At 55.8% G+C, this 17,185-nt stretch overlaps 1 protein-coding gene across 5 annotated transcripts in view; it reads left to right on the forward strand.

The window, feature by feature from the left end:
* Positions 1–228: 228 nt before the first annotated feature.
* Positions 229–17,185, forward strand: part of ADAP1 (ArfGAP with dual PH domains 1) — a 46,631-nt gene continuing 29,674 nt past the window's right edge. The window contains exon 1 of one of the 5 annotated variants that reach the window (XM_074314068.1): positions 229–834. In XM_074314068.1, coding sequence (XP_074170169.1) covers positions 753–834 — 82 coding nt within the window. In that variant the 5' untranslated portion in view covers positions 229–752. Of the gene's footprint in view, positions 835–14,444; positions 14,608–17,185 lie in introns of those variants that run through there. The other 4 variants (XM_074314066.1, XM_074314069.1, XM_074314067.1 and 1 more) reach the window with 4 other exon arrangements.

Here is a 17,185-nt window from a genome sequence, read left to right on the forward strand (position 1 = left end):
TCCTGTCACCTGCATCTCGCTCCATGTTACCCTTCTGCGTGGGTCCCTGGCCCCTTACACAGGAAGCTTTCTCTAGGGCACTGTGGTCCACGCTGGCCCTTTCCCTGCTGTGCATGGAGTGGGGAGGCCCTTGTCACCCGCTGGCCGTCTCTTCGCAGGGCAGGGATGGTGTGAGCCCGGGTCCCCAGCCCTGGGTGCTCAGCCCTTCCTTCAGCATTAGCAGTGTGCCCTCCGCGCTTGGCAGCCATGCTGCCCGCTGCCTGGAAGGTCCCCTGCCCGAAGGACAGCAGGGTGATCACACCCAGGCCGGCAGTTATTTGGCTCGCTCAGCTCCCGCCAGTGTGGCTGGTGGCATCGTGCTGAGCAAGTGGATCTTGGGCTCGGATGGGGATGGGCAGCGGGAGGATTTCCCCAGACGGCTCCCCGGGGCGCGGGCTAGGGGCGGCGTGTGGGCGCCCCAGGAGGCCTACCGCCCGCGCCGCTGGGGGCCGCCCGCGGGCCGTTCCGGCCAAAGCGCGCGGTGCGCCCAGGGCCCTGCGCCCGCACACGCTCAGCAGCCGCGGCGGCGACACGAGCGGCGGCATCTCCGGGCCGGGCGGCAGGAATGCGGAACCGGCGCGCGGGCTGAGGCGGCCCAGGATGGCGCAGGGGCGGCGGCGGGCGGCCTGCGTGGGGCCCTAGCGCGCGGGGTGGACGCTCCCAGCCCCCGCCCGGCCCTGGCCCCGGCATCGCGAGCGGGCGGCGTCGCTGCCATGGCCGAGGAGCAGCGGAGGGCCCTCCTGGAGCTGCTGCAGCGGCCGGGAAACGCGCAGTGCGCCGACTGCGGCGCCGCCGGTGAGTGCGGGGCTGGGGTGGGTGCGCACGGGGTGGGGGTGGGGGGCGCGGGCCCTGGTGAGTCCGCCCGGGGGGGCGCCGGCCTGGATGCCAGCGCCGGGGACAGGGAGGAGTGCTGCGGCGCCTGCGTGGCTTGGTCCCGCTCGGGTGGGGCGCGGGCCCTGGAGTGCACCTGCGGGGACCCGGACGTCGCCAGCCCGCGGCCCCCCGGACAATGGCTGTGTCCCCTCCTCCCCTCCCCCCATCCCTCCCGTCTGCGTGTCTCGCTGTCACCCGCCGCCGCCTTGAGAGATCTCGGCTTCCTAAAGAAAGAGGAAATCGCGGCCGGTGACCGGCTGCAGGGAGACATTGGGCGAGCTGGCCCGCGGGCTTCAGTGAGTGGTTGTGGGGGTCCACCTGGCTCCTCGCCACCTGGGGGTGACGTCATGGGCTCCCTTCTAGAGCCACCCTCTTGCACCGCGCCAGAGCAGGAGGAAGCCCCAGCTGCCTCCACGTGGACCGGTGGGAAAAGGGCGCCCCTCCTCTCAGCCGGGCGCCTTGCTGCTCGGGGGCAGGTGGCCAGTTCAGGCGGCGCAGGGGCAACTGCGGCTGGGAACAGGCACATGGCCCACCTGCACCCCATCCTCCCAGCAGGTGTCGCCTGGACTTTGCCCCTGGGTGGTGCCGGTTCTGGGTGATTTCCAAGGTGCCAGGGTCCTGGGAGCTTCCACTCCCTTCCCCAGCTACCTTTCCTGCGATTGGCAGGAACAGAGACCCACAGGATCTGCTTCTGGGCCGGCAGCCCTGGCTGATCCTCACAGCCTCTGGAGGCTCACCTGCTTGTGTCCCCAGTGTCAGGGGGTCCACTCAGGTGTCCCCCAGGAGGACACTGGACACTCCACTGGGGCCTCCTAGCCTGAACCCCTCAGAACAAACCTAACACATGTGTGGAGTGGCCGAGGTCCCCAGAGAGGGAAGGTGGGAAGATGCTGCATTTGTCCCAGATGCCTGGCAGCCCCTGGACGTTCCCCAAACAGGGTCCAGACCCCAGCTCTCCCTTGTGGGCCACCCACTGGGCTGGGAGGGGTCTCTGACAGCCACAGGTCCTGGGAATCCACTGATGAGCTGCAGTGTCCCGCAGGCTTTTCTAGAAGCGCGTGGGCTGAGGTGCCTTTTCCTGGCCTCCACTGACACTGGGCACTGCTCCTGCCAGTGGAGCCGGCTCACCACAGACTCACCTCACCACCCTCTCCCCGACCTGTATTTTCACGTGTTTGGGAGAGCGGGCCATGCCAGGGAGAGATCGGGGAGAAAGGGCACACAGCACATTCCTCTCTCAGGCTTGGCTGAGGAAGGGGGTAGGAAAGGAGGGAGGGCTGGCCTGTCCCTTTCCTTCCTGGCCACCCTGCCCAGGAGTGCCTTCCTTGGACCTAGAGCCTCCCTCCAGCCACCTCTGGCCCCCCCAGCCTGGCAGGAGGGAGGGGTCTTCCTCAGCGTGGTGGGTCCTGCAGGTGCCGTGCCCAGCCCACCCACTCGCCCCGGGGCTGTGGTTGGCAGCCGGCTCTCACAAGCCCAGCTCTCCCTGGCACTGGGGCCAAGCCTCTGGTTTCCAGAGTTGGTCCATGTCACCTGCATCTTGTCCCATCTGGCAGGCAGCCTGTGGAACAGGCAAGGTGTGGGTAGTCGGCCCCATTTTACAGCTGGGGAAACTGAGGCCTTGAGAACTGAGCAGGCCAGGGCCTCTGATGCCCGGCCGCAGCCCCCTGCCCACTCTGCCTTGCCCCCTCACGGCCTCTCCCCTGCTCCGGGGGTGTTGTGTCGGAGGCCTCTGCCCAGCCTAGCCCCAGGCCCCATGGAATGCCTGTCCACGGTGTCATGCAGGGCCCACCAGAATGCTCCCCGCACCAGAACACAGGACATGGTGAGGCCAAAAAGGAACACCATGGAGCCATAGATAGGGGAGTCATACCAGTATATTCTCGCTGGCAGCTGGGTTGGAGACACAGGGAGCAAACATCTGCCAGTACCCCAACAAGGGGTCTTCCTGCACCCCAGTGTCGCTGGTGACTGGGCGAGACAAAAGAAGTAGGAGCCACACGATCCGCAATCCGCCGTCTACTTCTCTGCCTGCCAACCAACCAACCTCTTGCTAACTGCAATCCGTGCTTGCTAGCTCAGCCACAGCAGTTATATTAGTGGCCAGTGGCTAACTGGTGACAGCTGACGGCCATCTACTACCTGAGTCAGCACCTTTCCAAGTGAGGCCGAGAGCGTGGAAACTGCTCTCTGGGACTCTATCCCCACACACGGTCTGTGCTTCTCTGCTGAGCCCTGCTGGTCTGTCCTTGTTTGGTGATGCTACAGCGTGCCGCTGGGGCCTCCTGTACCTGCTGTGCCCAGATGGACAACCAGGGACCCCACTGAGGGGCAGGAGGAGGGACGGTGTGTGATGCTGTTGTCAGAATCCCATCAGACAGACCCCCTCAGGGCTGCTCTGCCCGGCCACAGCCAGCCAGGAGCAGGGCATCAGTAGGGTGAGGGTCCCACAGCATCGGATCTGGACAGCGGACACAGGGCAGGTCTGGCCGCCCCTGTCCACTAGGCCTGGGGTGTTTGGGAGCAGACTTGGGCAGTCCTGGCCAGCTGGCCTGCGAGGGCTGCTGGGAGGGAGGCAGTTCGGGGGTCCGTAGAGCTGCCCAGCACCTGCCCCCAGGCCCTCCCCACTATCTGCCCCCACGGTAGGCTCTTCCATGCCCGTAAGCATGGCCCTGGCTCAGCCTCGTTTCTCAGGCTGGGGGATGGAGGCAGGGAGAGGAAGGAGGAGGCAGCACCTTTGTACACTTGTTCTGAGTGTACTTAGGGGGTAAGGGACAGACCCTCGCCTTCAGCCTCAGTTCCAATGCCCCAGAAGGACGTGGGGGCCTCAGGTCTTTAGTTGGATTGGGCTGTGGATGGTAGTTTTGTGGTACTTGGATGCACTTTACCTGGGCTTCGGAATGGCCTGGCGTATCTGGGCCTTCCTATCTGAGAGCCCTGGCTCGGTAAGGAGAGCTTCATTTCTGGCGAGATGGATGGTTTGGGGCGCTGTGTGGAGACCTTGCTGCTGCAGGCGTGTTTGCTGGAGCCGGGATCCAGGGACATCTGGGCACGACTGGCCCTGGGTGCCTGTCCTTGCAGGGCTGAGGCTGGAGTCTGTGCCTGCCAGGCCTGGAGGGTCTGCACTCAGAGCAGGAGCGCCACATTCAACCCAGAAGGCTTCAAGGCAGAGGTGACTTTTCAGACGTTGCTATAAACCAGGGCAGGGGAGGAATTTCAGGCATTTGGTTTGGGAGAGGATCTGCTGAGAGGATGGCAGGCAGGGGCTGCTGAGAACTGGGCTGGATGGACAGTGCTCTCCCAACTCCCTCGCCCGGGCAGCAGCCCACCTCATTTTGGGGTTTAAAATGTTTTCCCATAGTGGTAAAACATACGGTATAGGTCCTTGAATAATGTCATTTCGTTATCACGTTGATGAAGAAAAAAATCGATCCACGGCAGGTCCATCTGTGTGGAGTTGGCACGTTCTCCCCACGTCTGTGGGGTCTTTGTGGGGACTCAGGTTCCCCCCGCACCCCAGAGATGAGCGCGTGAGGGGCGTGTCAGATTGCCAGTTAAAGTGCATGAGTGTGGGTGTGTGTGGGTGGCCCTGCGATGGAAGGGCGTCCTGTGCAGGGTGGGACCCGCCTGCACCCTCAGCTGCCGGGAGAGGCTCCGGCTGCTGTGACCCTGAACTTGAATCAGTGGGTTGGAAAATAATGACCTTACTTATTTCTATTCATCTGTCTTGAATGTATGTAGAGCTTACATTTATTTCAACGTTTAATATTAGAAGTATTTGGGGTCTTTCTTTAGAAGTTCGGTGATGTTTTTGTGATCAGAAGTGTGCCATAGGAGACCTCACTTGGTTCATGTCACTGAGCCTCAGGTACAGTTGGGTTTCCTTCTACATCGCTTCACTTCAAGTCAGCGTCCAGGAACCTCTCGATGCTAAGTAAGGATTCACGGTACAGCGTGAACAGTCCCTTTTTAACCATTGTACGTGTGCAGGCCAGGGCACTCGTGCGCCCACACTGCTGTGCAGCCCTCACCACCGCCATCTCCAGGACTGCCTCATCCTGTAAACCTGGAAGTGCACACCTGTTAATCAGCGCCCCTTCCCCTCTCCTCCCCACCCTCCTACTCTCTGTCTCTGTGAATGTGACCCCTAGGTCCTCATGTCAGTGGGATCACACAGTGTGTCCTTTGTGACGGGCTGGTTTCATCAGCAGTGTCCTCAGGGTCCATCCACGCTGTAGCAGGGGTCAGTGTCCTTCTTTTTAAGGCCGAGTAACGTCCACTGTGTGGAGGGACCGCATTTGTCTGTCATTCACCCGTCAGTGGACGCTGGGCTGCTCCCGCCTCCTGGCGCCTGTGCACAGCGCTGCTGTGGACGTGGGGTGCAGGTATCTTTGAGACCCCGCTTCCGGTTCTCTTGGGCGCAGACCCAGGAGTCAGACTGCTGGGTCACATGGTGATTATATGTGTGACTGATTGGGGAGCCACCAGCCTGCTTTCCCTACCTGGGTTCATGTTCAGGCCACAGGCCAGCGGGACCCTCGTGTCTGCCCATCCTATAGCCGGGTACGGAGGCCTGGTGCTAGCCAGGAGGGCTGCTCAGGGCCGGGGAAGAGCTGCAGCCTTTCCCTCTGGCCGTGTGCTTGGTGACACCTCTCTGACCGGTCGCCCCCGACCCAGCATGGGAATTATGGCCACCCCTGTCTGCAGTACTGGGGGACACTCACTCGGCTGAGGTTACCCCGGAGTGGACTCCCTGAGCTGCTGGGGTGGCTGGGGCGTGTGTGAGCCAGGCCTGTGCTCTGGATGCATTGGGAGGGGGATAAGGTTGCCCTGTCCACAGGCCCACGCTCCCAGTTGGCTGCTGGCTCTAGCCAGGCTCCCGAGCCCCGCCCAGCACAGGCGCCTGCCAGCAGGGCATCCCGTTTACTGTCCCCACACCTGTGAGCCGGCTGCATAATCCCACTTCACTAAGGAAGGAACGGGAAGGGACTCTGCTGGGGCCCAGGGGTGACAGCGGAGGGTCTGGTGCAGCTGGTGTGGCGCTTTCTCATCTGCTCTCGTCACTGGCTCTGTGTGTCACGCTGTCAGGCCCAGTGCGGGGGCCGGGACAGGCACTTTCTTCTTATTGTGTTAAAACACACATAACAAAATGTACCATTTTAAGTGTCCAGTTCAGTGGTATCAGATGCATCCACACTGTTGTGTGGCTGTCAGGACCATCTGTCCTCATAACTCTTCCTGTCTGTCCCCGTTAAACACTAACCCCCTCCCCCACCCTCCTATCTCTGTCTATGAATCTCCTCCAGGGACCGCATATGACGGCAGCCGCACAGTGTGTGTCCTTTAGTGCCCGGCTCATTCACCAGCACAGTGTCCTCAGGGTCCATGCCTGTCATGGCAGGTGTCAGAGTTTTCTTCCTTTTTTTTAAAAAAAAAAGAGCTATAATTGACATATAACGTTGTGTTCGTCCGAGGTGTACAGCACAGTGGTTCAATACTTGTGTCGACTGTGAAATGGTCACCACAACAAGCCTTCTCCTCCCTCCCTCCCTCCCTCCCTCCCTCCCTCCCTCCCTCCCTCCCTCCCTCCCTCCCTCCCCTTTGCTTTTCCCCTAAATGCTGAGACTTCCAGGACTGTATTGAATAAAAGTGGCAAAAGTGAACGTCCTTGCCTTGTCCCTGCTCTTAGAGGAAAAGCTTTCAGTCGTTCACCATTGAGTGTGATGTTTGCTGTGGTTTTTCATATGTGACTTACGAGGTAGTTTCCTTCTATTCCTAGTTTGACTGTTGTTATGAAAGAGCGTTGAACTTTGTCAAATGCTTTTCCTTTCTCAGTTGAGATGGTCCTGGGCTGTTTCCCCGTCATTGTGTTAATGTAGCGCATTACATGGAACAGTTTTCATGTTGAGTTGTCCCTTCGTTCCAGGAATAAATCTTACTGGGTCGTGGTTATAACCCTTTAATATGCTGTTGAATTGTTTGCTAGTATTTTATTGAGGATTTTTGCGTCAATTCTTATCAGGGATATTAATCTGTCGTTTTCTTTTCTTGCAGTGTCTTTGTCTTGCTTTAGTGTTGGGGTTATGCTGGCCTCATAGATGAGTTAGGAAGTGTTCCCTCTTCTTCAAATTTTTGAAAGAGTTGAGAAAGATTGGTATCAGTTTTTCTTTGAATGTTTGGTAGAATTCCCCAGTGAAGCCATGAGGCCCAGGGCATTTTTGTTGAAAGATTTTTGATTGAATCCACTTACCAGTTATAGATCCATTCAGATTGTCTATTTCTCCAGAATTAATCTTGGTAGGTTTTGTGTTTCTAGGAATTTGTTCATTTACTCTCTGATATCCAACTTATTGGTACACAGTTGTCTGTAATACTCTCTTACAATCCTTTTTTATTTCTGTGGAATTAGCAGTAATGTTCCCACTTTTGTTTCTGATTTTAGTAATTTGAGACTTCTCTCTTTTTTATTTCTTAGTCTATCTAGCTAAAAGTTTGTCAATTTGTTGGTCTTTTCAAAGAACTAACTTTAGATTTCACTGCTTTTTCTCTATTTTCCTATTTCATTTATCTGTAGTCTAATCTTTATTATTTCCTTCCTTTGCTAGCTTTGGGTTTAGTCTGTTCTTCTTTTTCTAGTTCCTTAAGTTGTAAGTTAGTTTGATGATTTGAGGTCTTTCTTTTTTTTAACATAAGCATTTTTTTGAATGTAAAACTTCCCCCTATTTTTGCATTCCATAAATTTTGGTATGCTGTGTTTTCGTTTTCATTCATTTCTAAATTATTTTTCTAATTTCCCTTGTGGTTTCTTCTTTGATCCATTGGTTGTTTAAAAGTATGTTAAGTTTTCCTAATTGTGAATTTTCCAGTTTCCTTCGTGTTATTGATTGTTAACTTCATCCATTGTGGTTATAGAAGATACTGTGTATGATACCTATCTTTTTAAATCTATTGAGACGTCCTCTGTGGCCTCATCTCTGGTCTATCCTGGGCAGTGTCCCACGTGCCGCTACTGGTGTGGAGAGTGCTGGATGTGGTGTGAGACCTCGTGGGTTCATTGTGTTGCATCCTCTGTTTCCTTACGCATCTTCTGTCTGGTGCTTCTATTCATTGTTGTGAGTGGGCTACTGAAGTCCCCAACTATTATTGCAGAAGTGTCTTTTTCTCCCTTTAATTATGTCAGTTTTTGGTTCATATCTTGATGGTCTGTCATTAAGTGTGTAAATGTTTGTAATTGTTATATCTTTTGATGTATTGAGGCTTTTATTCGTACATAATATCCCTGTTTTTCTCTTGTGATCTTTTTTGGCTCGAAGCCTATGATGTCTGATATTAGTATAACCACTCCTGCTCTCTTTTGCCTCCTTTTTGCCTGAATAGCCTTTTCCATCCTTTCACTTTCATCCTGTTTATGTCTTTGGATCTCAACTCTGAGTCTCTTGCAGACAGGATGCAGTGGAGCATGGGTGTTTATCCGTTCTGCCAACCTGTCTTCTGACTGGAGAGGTTACTCCATAAGCATTGAAAGTAATTACTGATAAGGAAGAACTTCTTTCTGTCATCGTACAACTTACGCCCTGCAGCCTTTTTGTGTCTCATTTACTGTACTTCTGTCTTCTTTTGTGTTTAGTTGGTTTTGTAGTAAAATGTTTAAATTTGTTCTTAATTTCCTTTTGTGTTTATTCTATAGCTGTTTTCTTTGTGGTGACCATGGGGATTACGTTTAACATCCTAAAGTTGTAACACTCTAATTTGAATTCAGAGCAGTTTAACTTCAATAACATATAAAAACTCCGCTCCTTTACAGCTCTGTCCCCACCCCTTTTTGATATCAGAAAATTACATCTTTATATCTTGTGCTCCCCAAACATAAGTTAATAATTTTTAAATGCATTGGTCTCTTAAATTAGGTAGAAAACAAGATTTAGAGTTACAAATCAAAGTTATAGTAACATTAGCTTTTATTTACATTAATAATTGTTTTTTTCTTTATGTATTAGTCTCTTAAATAATGTCAAAAACAAAACATAACTTTATAAACCATTATCACAATTATACTCGCTTTTAGAATTGGCCTTGTGTTACCCTTTCTGAGACCTTGACGTCTCCATATGGCTTCAAGGAACTGTCAGGCTTCTCTCAGGTCACCTACAGGACTCCCTTGAGCATTTCTTGAAGGGCAGGTCTAACGGTCAGACTCCCTCGGCTTTTGTTTATCTGGAATGTCTTGATTTCTTCCTCCCTTTTTTTTTAAATATAGAAAAATATGTCATTTTATTTTTTTTATATTAGTTTCAGGATCTTCCTCACTTTTGAAGGACAGTTTTGTGGGATATAAGATTCTTGGTTGACAGTTTTTCCTTTGAGCACTTTCAGTATGTGGGCCTTTGTCTGCTGGCCTCCAAAGCTACTGATGAGAAGTCTGCTTCTGAGCTATTTGAGGACCCTCCTATGTGATGAGTGACTTCTCTCGCTGCTTTTGAGATTGGCTTTTGCAAGTTTGATTATGATGTGTCTCAGCCTGGGCCCCTTTGGGTTCATCTTAACTCCAGTTCATTGAGCTTCTTGGATGTTTTATTCATATCTTTCATCAAGCCTGGGAAGTCTTCTGCCATTAGTTCCTGAAATGTTCTCTCGCTTCTCCTGGGACTCCCACAATGCATCTGTTGGTCCTCTAGATGGTGTCCCACGGGTCCCTTAGGCTCTGCTCACTTTTCTTCAGTCTTGTTTCTGTCTGTTCTTCAGCCTCAATAACTTCCACTGTCCTATCTTCAAGTTCACTGATTCCTTCTTCTGTGCTCAAATCTGCCTTTGAATCCCTCTAGTGAGTTTTCCATCTCAGGTACCGTATTTTTAGCTCCAGAATTTCTGTTTGTTTTTTTCCTAGGTTTCCTGCCTCTTTATTGATATACAGGGTGCTGTGTGCCTGTAGGAGCTAGAGCCTACAAGGGCCTGCCTCTTTATTGATAGTTCTGTTTTGTTCCTATATTGTTTTCTTAACTGTCTCCACAAGTGTCTTTGGTTCTTTGAGTGTCTTTAAGACAGTTGTTTTGAAGAATTTGTGTAGATATCTGCCATTAACTCTCAGGGACAGGTTCTGTTAATTAGTTTTCCTTTGACTGGGCCATACTTTCCCGTTTCTTTGCATGCCTTGTGATTTTTTGTTGAACACTGGACATTTGAATCTGGTAGTGTGGTAACTCTGCAAATCAGATTCTCCCCCTTCCCTGGGGTTTGCTTTTTTGTTGTTATTGTTTGTTTTGCTGTAGTTGTAGGCTGTTTTGTGCTGAGGATCAGCCTGAGGTGTACGTGTAATGACTTCTTAGGTCTTTTCGGAGCCTTTTTCATGGTCAGGTTCTAATTTTCCCTGTATATGTGGTTGTTTTTGAAGGTCCTGGTCGTTAATATCAGGCTCCCAAAAGGGGAAAAATGAAACATGAAATGGGGAAGGGAACCAGCCCTTTAATCCCTTGGAAGCCACTTCAGCTGGAGGGGGCAGGGCTGTGACAATGTGGGGAGGTGCCACACCAGTGGCTGCCGCCTCGGCACCTCTGTGACCCGAAGCAGCAAGCAGGTATCAGGCATAGACCTGCTATTTAGAGGACAGGGTCCTTGCCCACCCTAGGTCCCACACGTTGTGTACACAGCTGCCTGCCGGGGACAGGGGTGGGTGGGGAGCTGCTCCTGTGCTAAGAGCTGAAATTACCACAATGTACCCCAATTTACTGCCTAAGCCTTCCCCCAGAAGCTGCGAGCCTTCAGCAGACTGCAGAGTTCCGAATGGTGACTGGCGTCAGGCAGGTTCTTCCTGAGTAGGTTGTCCAGTAGCGGAGTTTCCTGGTGCTTCCTGCTCTGCCATCTTCCCAGAATCCTCTCTGGGATGGGCTGTCAGTCCCGGCTGTCAAGGACAGTGTGGAGGCCGGGATGGACAGCAGTGAGTCAGTCTGCGGCTGGGCGCAGACCTGGCCTCTCGACTCTGACCTGCAGACATGCTGCCGCTTTGCAGGGGTGGCTGCTGGCAGGATGGCTGTGCTGTGTGTCTGTAGGAACTAGAGCCTACAAGGGCCTGAGGTGGGAACCCAGTAGAAGATATCAAATGTGCATAAATGTTTGTTTTTTTCCTTTTAATATATGTGAAATGCACGTTACATACAATTGGCTATTAAAAGTGAACAATCGAGAGGCATAGCATTCCCGATGTTGTGTGACCACCACGTGGATGTAGCCCTAAAATACAGGTTTTTACAGCCAGGAGACCAGATGAGATACGAGGGAGAGGGCCCTGGACGAGTGGGGTGGGCGGCAGGACCTCCAGCAGGAAGGGCCTGCTTTTGCATTGTGAAGGGAGGCCAGTGTCTGCCATGGGCGTTGGTGGTGTGGAGGTACCTGAGGAGGCGGCTGGAAGGGAACATGGGGTCAACAGATGGACTTTGGAATCTGGCCATGTGTGTGGGCGCTGAGGGGAGTGAGCAGGAGAGCGAGAAACTGAACTGAAGGTGCAAGAGAGAGCAGGGAATGTGCTGGAAGGCGCCCCCTGGGCCAGGCGGGAGGGGACGAGAGGCAGGACACTGCCCGGGATTCTGTGCTGTGGGTGGGATGGGAGACCGGGTCCCTCGCTGAGAGGGCGGCGAGTGGGGAGAGAGAAGGTGCCAGCCTCACTCATATGGGGGCCTACTGGGTGCTGGGCACCCCTTTGGTGATGGGCTCACGAGTGCCGCCCTCCTGGAGCTTAGATCGCAGCGGGAAACTGGATAAGGAAATAAACACCAAACTGTGCAGCACACGGAGGCAGCCACAGTGAGAACAGGAGTACGCGTGGGCAGGGGGCGGGTGCTGTGTGTGGGGAGGGCGTGGCCTCTGGACCTGAGCCACTGACATGCTGTACCAGGGCCTGTCCTTCTGTCTCTGGCACAGCCCACGACCGACCGGCTCTCACCACCGGCATTTCAGCCCTCTTCACTGCTGGGCCTCGACGTGGGAGGGGCAAAGGTCTTTGGAGCCCGGCCGCAGGGCTGGCCAACCCCTAGCTCGAGACAGGTTCCACCACACACCCTCCTCCCTGTGCAGGGCCTTGGCCTAGAGGATACACCTGTTCCACCTGGCTCAGTGCCCCCCACCCCGCCTCGCCGGCCCAGGTGCCTCAGTCCACCTCCCGGAAATAGTAAGGGGGCTGAGTCACCTTGGAGTGCCCTGGGAGAAGGCATGGCACAGCGGGGCACATAGAGGATGGTGACAGTGGGGGGAGTGGGAAGGGGAGCCAGGAGGAAGCTGGTGGCTTGGGGCAGAGTCTGCCCTGAGCCGCAGGTGATGTCACCCTGACCCAAGGCTAGGAGAGGTCTGGGGACACGTGGGCAGGCCCGTCCTTGTGGGGCTGGGGCAGCAGTGCGCACGGAGACTCAGGCCTGGCCTCGCCCACGTCCTCCTGCTCCTGCAGCGTGTCTGCCTGCTCCACACACACCAGCCATGCCTTCGGCCGCCCTTGGGCCCGTCAGTACATACACGGGCCTCATGGTCTGTCCTGGGGGGACCTGAGGCTCTGGACACCGACCTCAGCTCACTGGGCGGGGCATTCCTGAGTTCTGGGTGCTCAGATGTGGACCCCGCCAGCCTTCTGCCCTCCTCCAAGGAGGGGCTCTGAGTTCAGAACATTGGGTTTGTGTACATGTGTACACCCCACTCCTCCTTCCTTTCTCCTGGTTCTGATGGGGGGGCTTGTGCACAGGTGGGCAGGCCTGGTGGGGAGGGGCTTGTGCACAGCTGGGCAGGCCTGGTGGGGAGGGGGCTTGTGCACAGCTGGGCAGGCCTGGTGGGGAGGGGCTTGTGCACAGCTGGGCAGGCCTGGTGGGGAGGGGCTTGTGCACAGCTGGGCAGGCCTGGTGGGGAGGGGCTTGTGCACAGCTGGGCAGGCCTGGTGGGGAGGGGCTTGTGCACAGCTGGGCAGGCCTGGTGGGGAGGGGCTTGTGCACAGCTGGGCAGGCCTGGTGGGGAGGGGCTTGTGCACAGCTGGGCAGGCCTGGTGGGGAGGGGGCTTGTGCACAGCTGGGCAGGCCTGGTGGGGAGGGGCTTGTGCACAGCTGGGCAGGCCTGGTGGGGAGGGGCTTGTGCACAGCTGGGCAGGCCTGGTGGGGAGGGGCTTGTGCACAGCTGGGCAGGCCTGGTGGGGAGGGGCTTGTGCACAGCTGGGCAGGCCTGGTGGGGAGGGGCTTGTGCACAGCTGGGCAGGCCTGGTGGGGAGGGGCTTGTGCACAGCTGGGCAGGCCTGGTGGGGAGGGGCTTGTGCACAGCTGGGCAGGCCTGGTGGGGAGGGGCTTGTGCACAGCTGGGCAGGCCTGGTGGGGAGGGGCTTGTGCACAGCTGGGCAGGCCTGGTGGGGAGGGGCTTGTGCACAGCTGGGCAGGCCTGGTGGGGAGGGGCTTGTGCACAGCTGGGCAGGCCTGGTGGGGAGGGGCTTGTGCACAGCTGGGCAGGCCTGGTGGGGAGGGGCTTGTGCACAGCTGGGCAGGCCTGGTGGGGAGGGGCTTGTGCACAGCTGGGCAGGCCTGGTGGGGGGGGCTTGTGCACAGCTGGGCAGGCCTGGTGGGGAGGGGCTTGTGCACAGCTGGGCAGGCCTGGTGGGGAGGGGCTTGTGCACAGCTGGGCAGGCCTGGTGGGGAGGGGCTTGTGCACAGCTGGGCAGGCCTGGTGGGGAGGGGCTTGTGCACAGCTGGGCAGGCCTGGTGGGGGCTTGTGCACAGCTGGGCAGGCCTGGTGGGGAGGGGCTTGTGCACAGCTGGGCAGGCCTGGTGGGGAGGGGCTTGTGCACAGCTGGGCAGGCCTGGTGGGGAGGGGCTTGTGCACAGCTGGGCAGGCCTGGTGGGGAGGGGCTTGTGCACAGCTGGGCAGGCCTGGTGGGGAGGGGCTTGTGCACAGCTGGGCAGGCCTGGTGGGGGCTTGTGCACAGCTGGGCAGGCCTGGTGGGGAGGGGCTTGTGCACAGCTGGGCAGGCCTGGTGGGGAGGGGCTTGTGCACAGCTGGGCAGGCCTGGTGGGGAGGGGCTTGTGCACAGCTGGGCAGGCCTGGTGGGGAGGGGCTTGTGCACAGCTGGGCAGGCCTGGTGGGGAGGGGCTTGTGCACAGCTGGGCAGGCCTGGTGGGGAGGGGGCTTGTGCACAGCTGGGCAGGCCTGGTGGGGAGGGGCTTGTGCACAGCTGGGCAGGCCTGGTGGGGAGGGGGCTTGTGCACAGCTGGGCAGGCCTGGTGGGGAGGGGGCTTGTGCACAGCTGGGCAGGCCTGGTGGGGAGGGGCTTGTGCACAGCTGGGCAGGCCTGGTGGGGAGGGGGCTTGTGCACAGCTGGGCAGGCCTGGTGGGGGCTTGTGCACAGCTGGGCAGACCTGGTGGGGAGGGGGCTTGTGCACAGCTGGGCAGGCCTGGTGGGGAGGGGCTTGTGCACAGCTGGGCAGGCCTAGCCGTGCCTCAAGAAGGAAGCCCGCAGGTGCAGCCTGGCCACTTGGAGAGTTGAAGCACCAACCCACCCGTCTCCCCTGAGGACCTCCTCCCAACCTCTGTTTTGTCCAGCTCCTAGTCTCCCCACTGCACGTGCACACATAGGAGCCCGCCCTACACGTCCTTGGCCAGATGGTCAAGGTGGCACCGGGACAGAATGCCTTGGGATCTGTAGCCGAGGTCGGGCAGAAGCAGGAGGGCCCACACTCTCCCACTCAGGTCAGCGCCTCCCTCTGGCTTTGGTCAGCCACTCCCCGCCCACTGCTGGCTTGGCCTGGACGGCCCCCATCGTGCCTCCCTCACTTCCTGCCTGTGCTTTGGTGCCTAGCTCTCTGCTTCCTCCTCCCGGCAGGCCTCCCAGCAGCCCTGGCACCTCCCCTCTCCTGGAGGCGTTTATCTTGGTGTGATGTAAAGCTCTTCTGTGTGATTGCAGTGCGGGCTCCTCAGGCAGGAGCCCATTCTTCCTTGTGGGTGTCACAAGGGGCAGGTGCAGGGCAGAGGACAGGCTTTGGGTCAGAACACCTGCTCTTTCCAACGGCCTTCCTGGCTTGTCCTAGGAGGGGGGCAGAGGGAGGATGGACAGGTTGTCACCTCAAGGAATGACAGACGAGTTTCCTCATCCGCCCGGGCCCTGGGCTGGGGCTTCCATGGGCCCTTCTAGGACTGTGGATCAGGGCTGGGGCTGGGCTGTGGGAGACAGACCCCAGTTCTGCCACTGTGTGACCTCGGGCAAGTGTCTGACCCTCTCTGGGCTTATCTGCCTTACTCCGTAGAAGTGGACTAATCGTGGACACGATTGCACCTCCAAGGGAATTGTGAGGATTAAGTGAGGTAATTGGTCAGTTGGCACGGCCCGGGGAGGCGAGGGTCTCCTGCTGCTTCCTTACCCAAGGCCAGGCTTCTGGAGTGGCCCACGTGTCTCTTCCCCCCTTCTGGGAGAGCATGGTCGCCAGGTCTGCGAGAGGGGGGGCGCGTCCCATGAGAGGGACATATCCCTGCTGAACCCAAAAGCCCCAGAACCGAAGACCCGGTTTTCCTCTTTCTCCTGTCTTTGGAATAGGGCTGGGGCCATAGTCACGCCAGCTTCTTTTAACAATTCCCCTTTTCTGAGGTGTGATTTCTAGAAAAGAAAGCACACCCTTTTCTGGCATGCGGTGGGAGAAGTAACTGCTTCCCGTTCCCGTTACCCCGAAAGCGCCCTCGGTCTGTGCAGTCAGCACCCACGACAGTTGACAAGTGATGTGGGGCATCTTGGTTAAGTTCTGTTCAGGTCCTTTACCTGTTTCTGTAGTTGGGTTGTTGCCTCCTAGAGTCTGAGCACTTTGGACACAGTCTCTCATTCATCAATGTTGGGTTTGTAGGATTTTCTCCCGTGTGACTTGCCTTTTCATTCCCTCAACCAGTGCCTTTCAAAAAGAGATCTTTTTTTAAAATTCTGATGAAGTCTATTTATCTTTTTTCTTTCTTTCTTTTAACATAAGTTCTGCTTTTGGTGTTGTAGCTAACAGGTCTTTGCCTCACCCAAGGTCACGAAGGTCTTTCCCCTGTTTTCTTTTGGAAGTTTTGTGGTTTAGATTTTACGTTGAACACTGCGATGTGTAGTGAGTTTCTCTCTGTAAATGGTGAGCAGGATGGACCCAGTGTAGTGTTTGCAGGTGCCATGTCCCTGTTCCAGCACGTGTGGAGGAAGGTTACTCTGTCCCCACGGAGCTGCCTTTATCCTTTCGTCCACAGTCAGTTGTCCCCAGACTTGTGGGTTTATTTCTGGACTCAGTCTCGCTCCGTTGACCCCTGTCTGTGTCTACGCCAATAGCACCCCCGTCTTGACAACCAGCTTTGTGATCGACTCTGAAGCCAAGCAGTATTATTCCTTCTTCCTTGTCCTTTTTCAAAGTGGCTTTGGCCGTTGTAGGTGCCGCACTGACGTACGGGTTGTAGAGCCAGCATGTTAACTTCCGTTTGGTGAATACTGCTGGAATTCTTACTGGGGTGACACTGAATCTATAGATTAATTATGGAGAGAATTTACCTCTTAACAATATTGAGTCTTCCAATCCATGAAAATGCTCTTTTTCACCATGTGTTTAGTCGTCCTTAATTTTTCTCAGTGATGTTTTGTGGTTTTCATTGTAGTGCTTTCCTGCATCTATTGAGACGATCATACGGGTTTTCTTTTTTAATCTGTGAATGTGATGAGTCACACTGACTGACTTGCAGGAGTTAAGCCAGCCTTGCATTCCTGGTCTATAGCCCGGCCAGTTGTGTTCGTTGTCCTGTGCTTTTTACAAACTGTGGGATATGCAGATCCTTTGTGGAGACATTTTCATTTCTCCTGGGTAAATACCTAGGAGGAGAACTGTGGGGTTGTAGCAGAGATATAGGTTTAATATGTAAGCAGCTGCCAAACTGTCTTCCCGAGGGGCTGAGCAGTCTGCATCCCACCAGCTGTGAGAGTGCCACTTTCTCTGCATCCTCAGGGACACCTGGCAGTATCAGCCCTTCACATGTGAGCCATTCCCAAAGCTTTGACAGAGGGCACAGGTTTTCTGTTCGTCACGTGACAACTCTGTGCTGCTCCGGCCCTCAATACACTTGATATAACTGGCCTGTCGTTATTCTTACATAATAGGCGGCCCGCACACGCATGAGAACATCCCCTCACACACACAGCAGGCAGCGGCAGGTTCTAGTCACACAACCCCAAATTGCACCCCTGTGGGTCCTCGCACAGTTGCCACATGTCAGGCAGGTGTGAATCCTCTTGTGGAACCTCGGTACCTGTTGTCAGATGATATTA

This window comes from Rhinolophus sinicus, linkage group LG10, assembly GCF_036562045.2.
Source record: "Rhinolophus sinicus isolate RSC01 linkage group LG10, ASM3656204v1, whole genome shotgun sequence".
Lineage (NCBI taxonomy): Eukaryota > Metazoa > Chordata > Mammalia > Chiroptera > Rhinolophidae > Rhinolophus > Rhinolophus sinicus.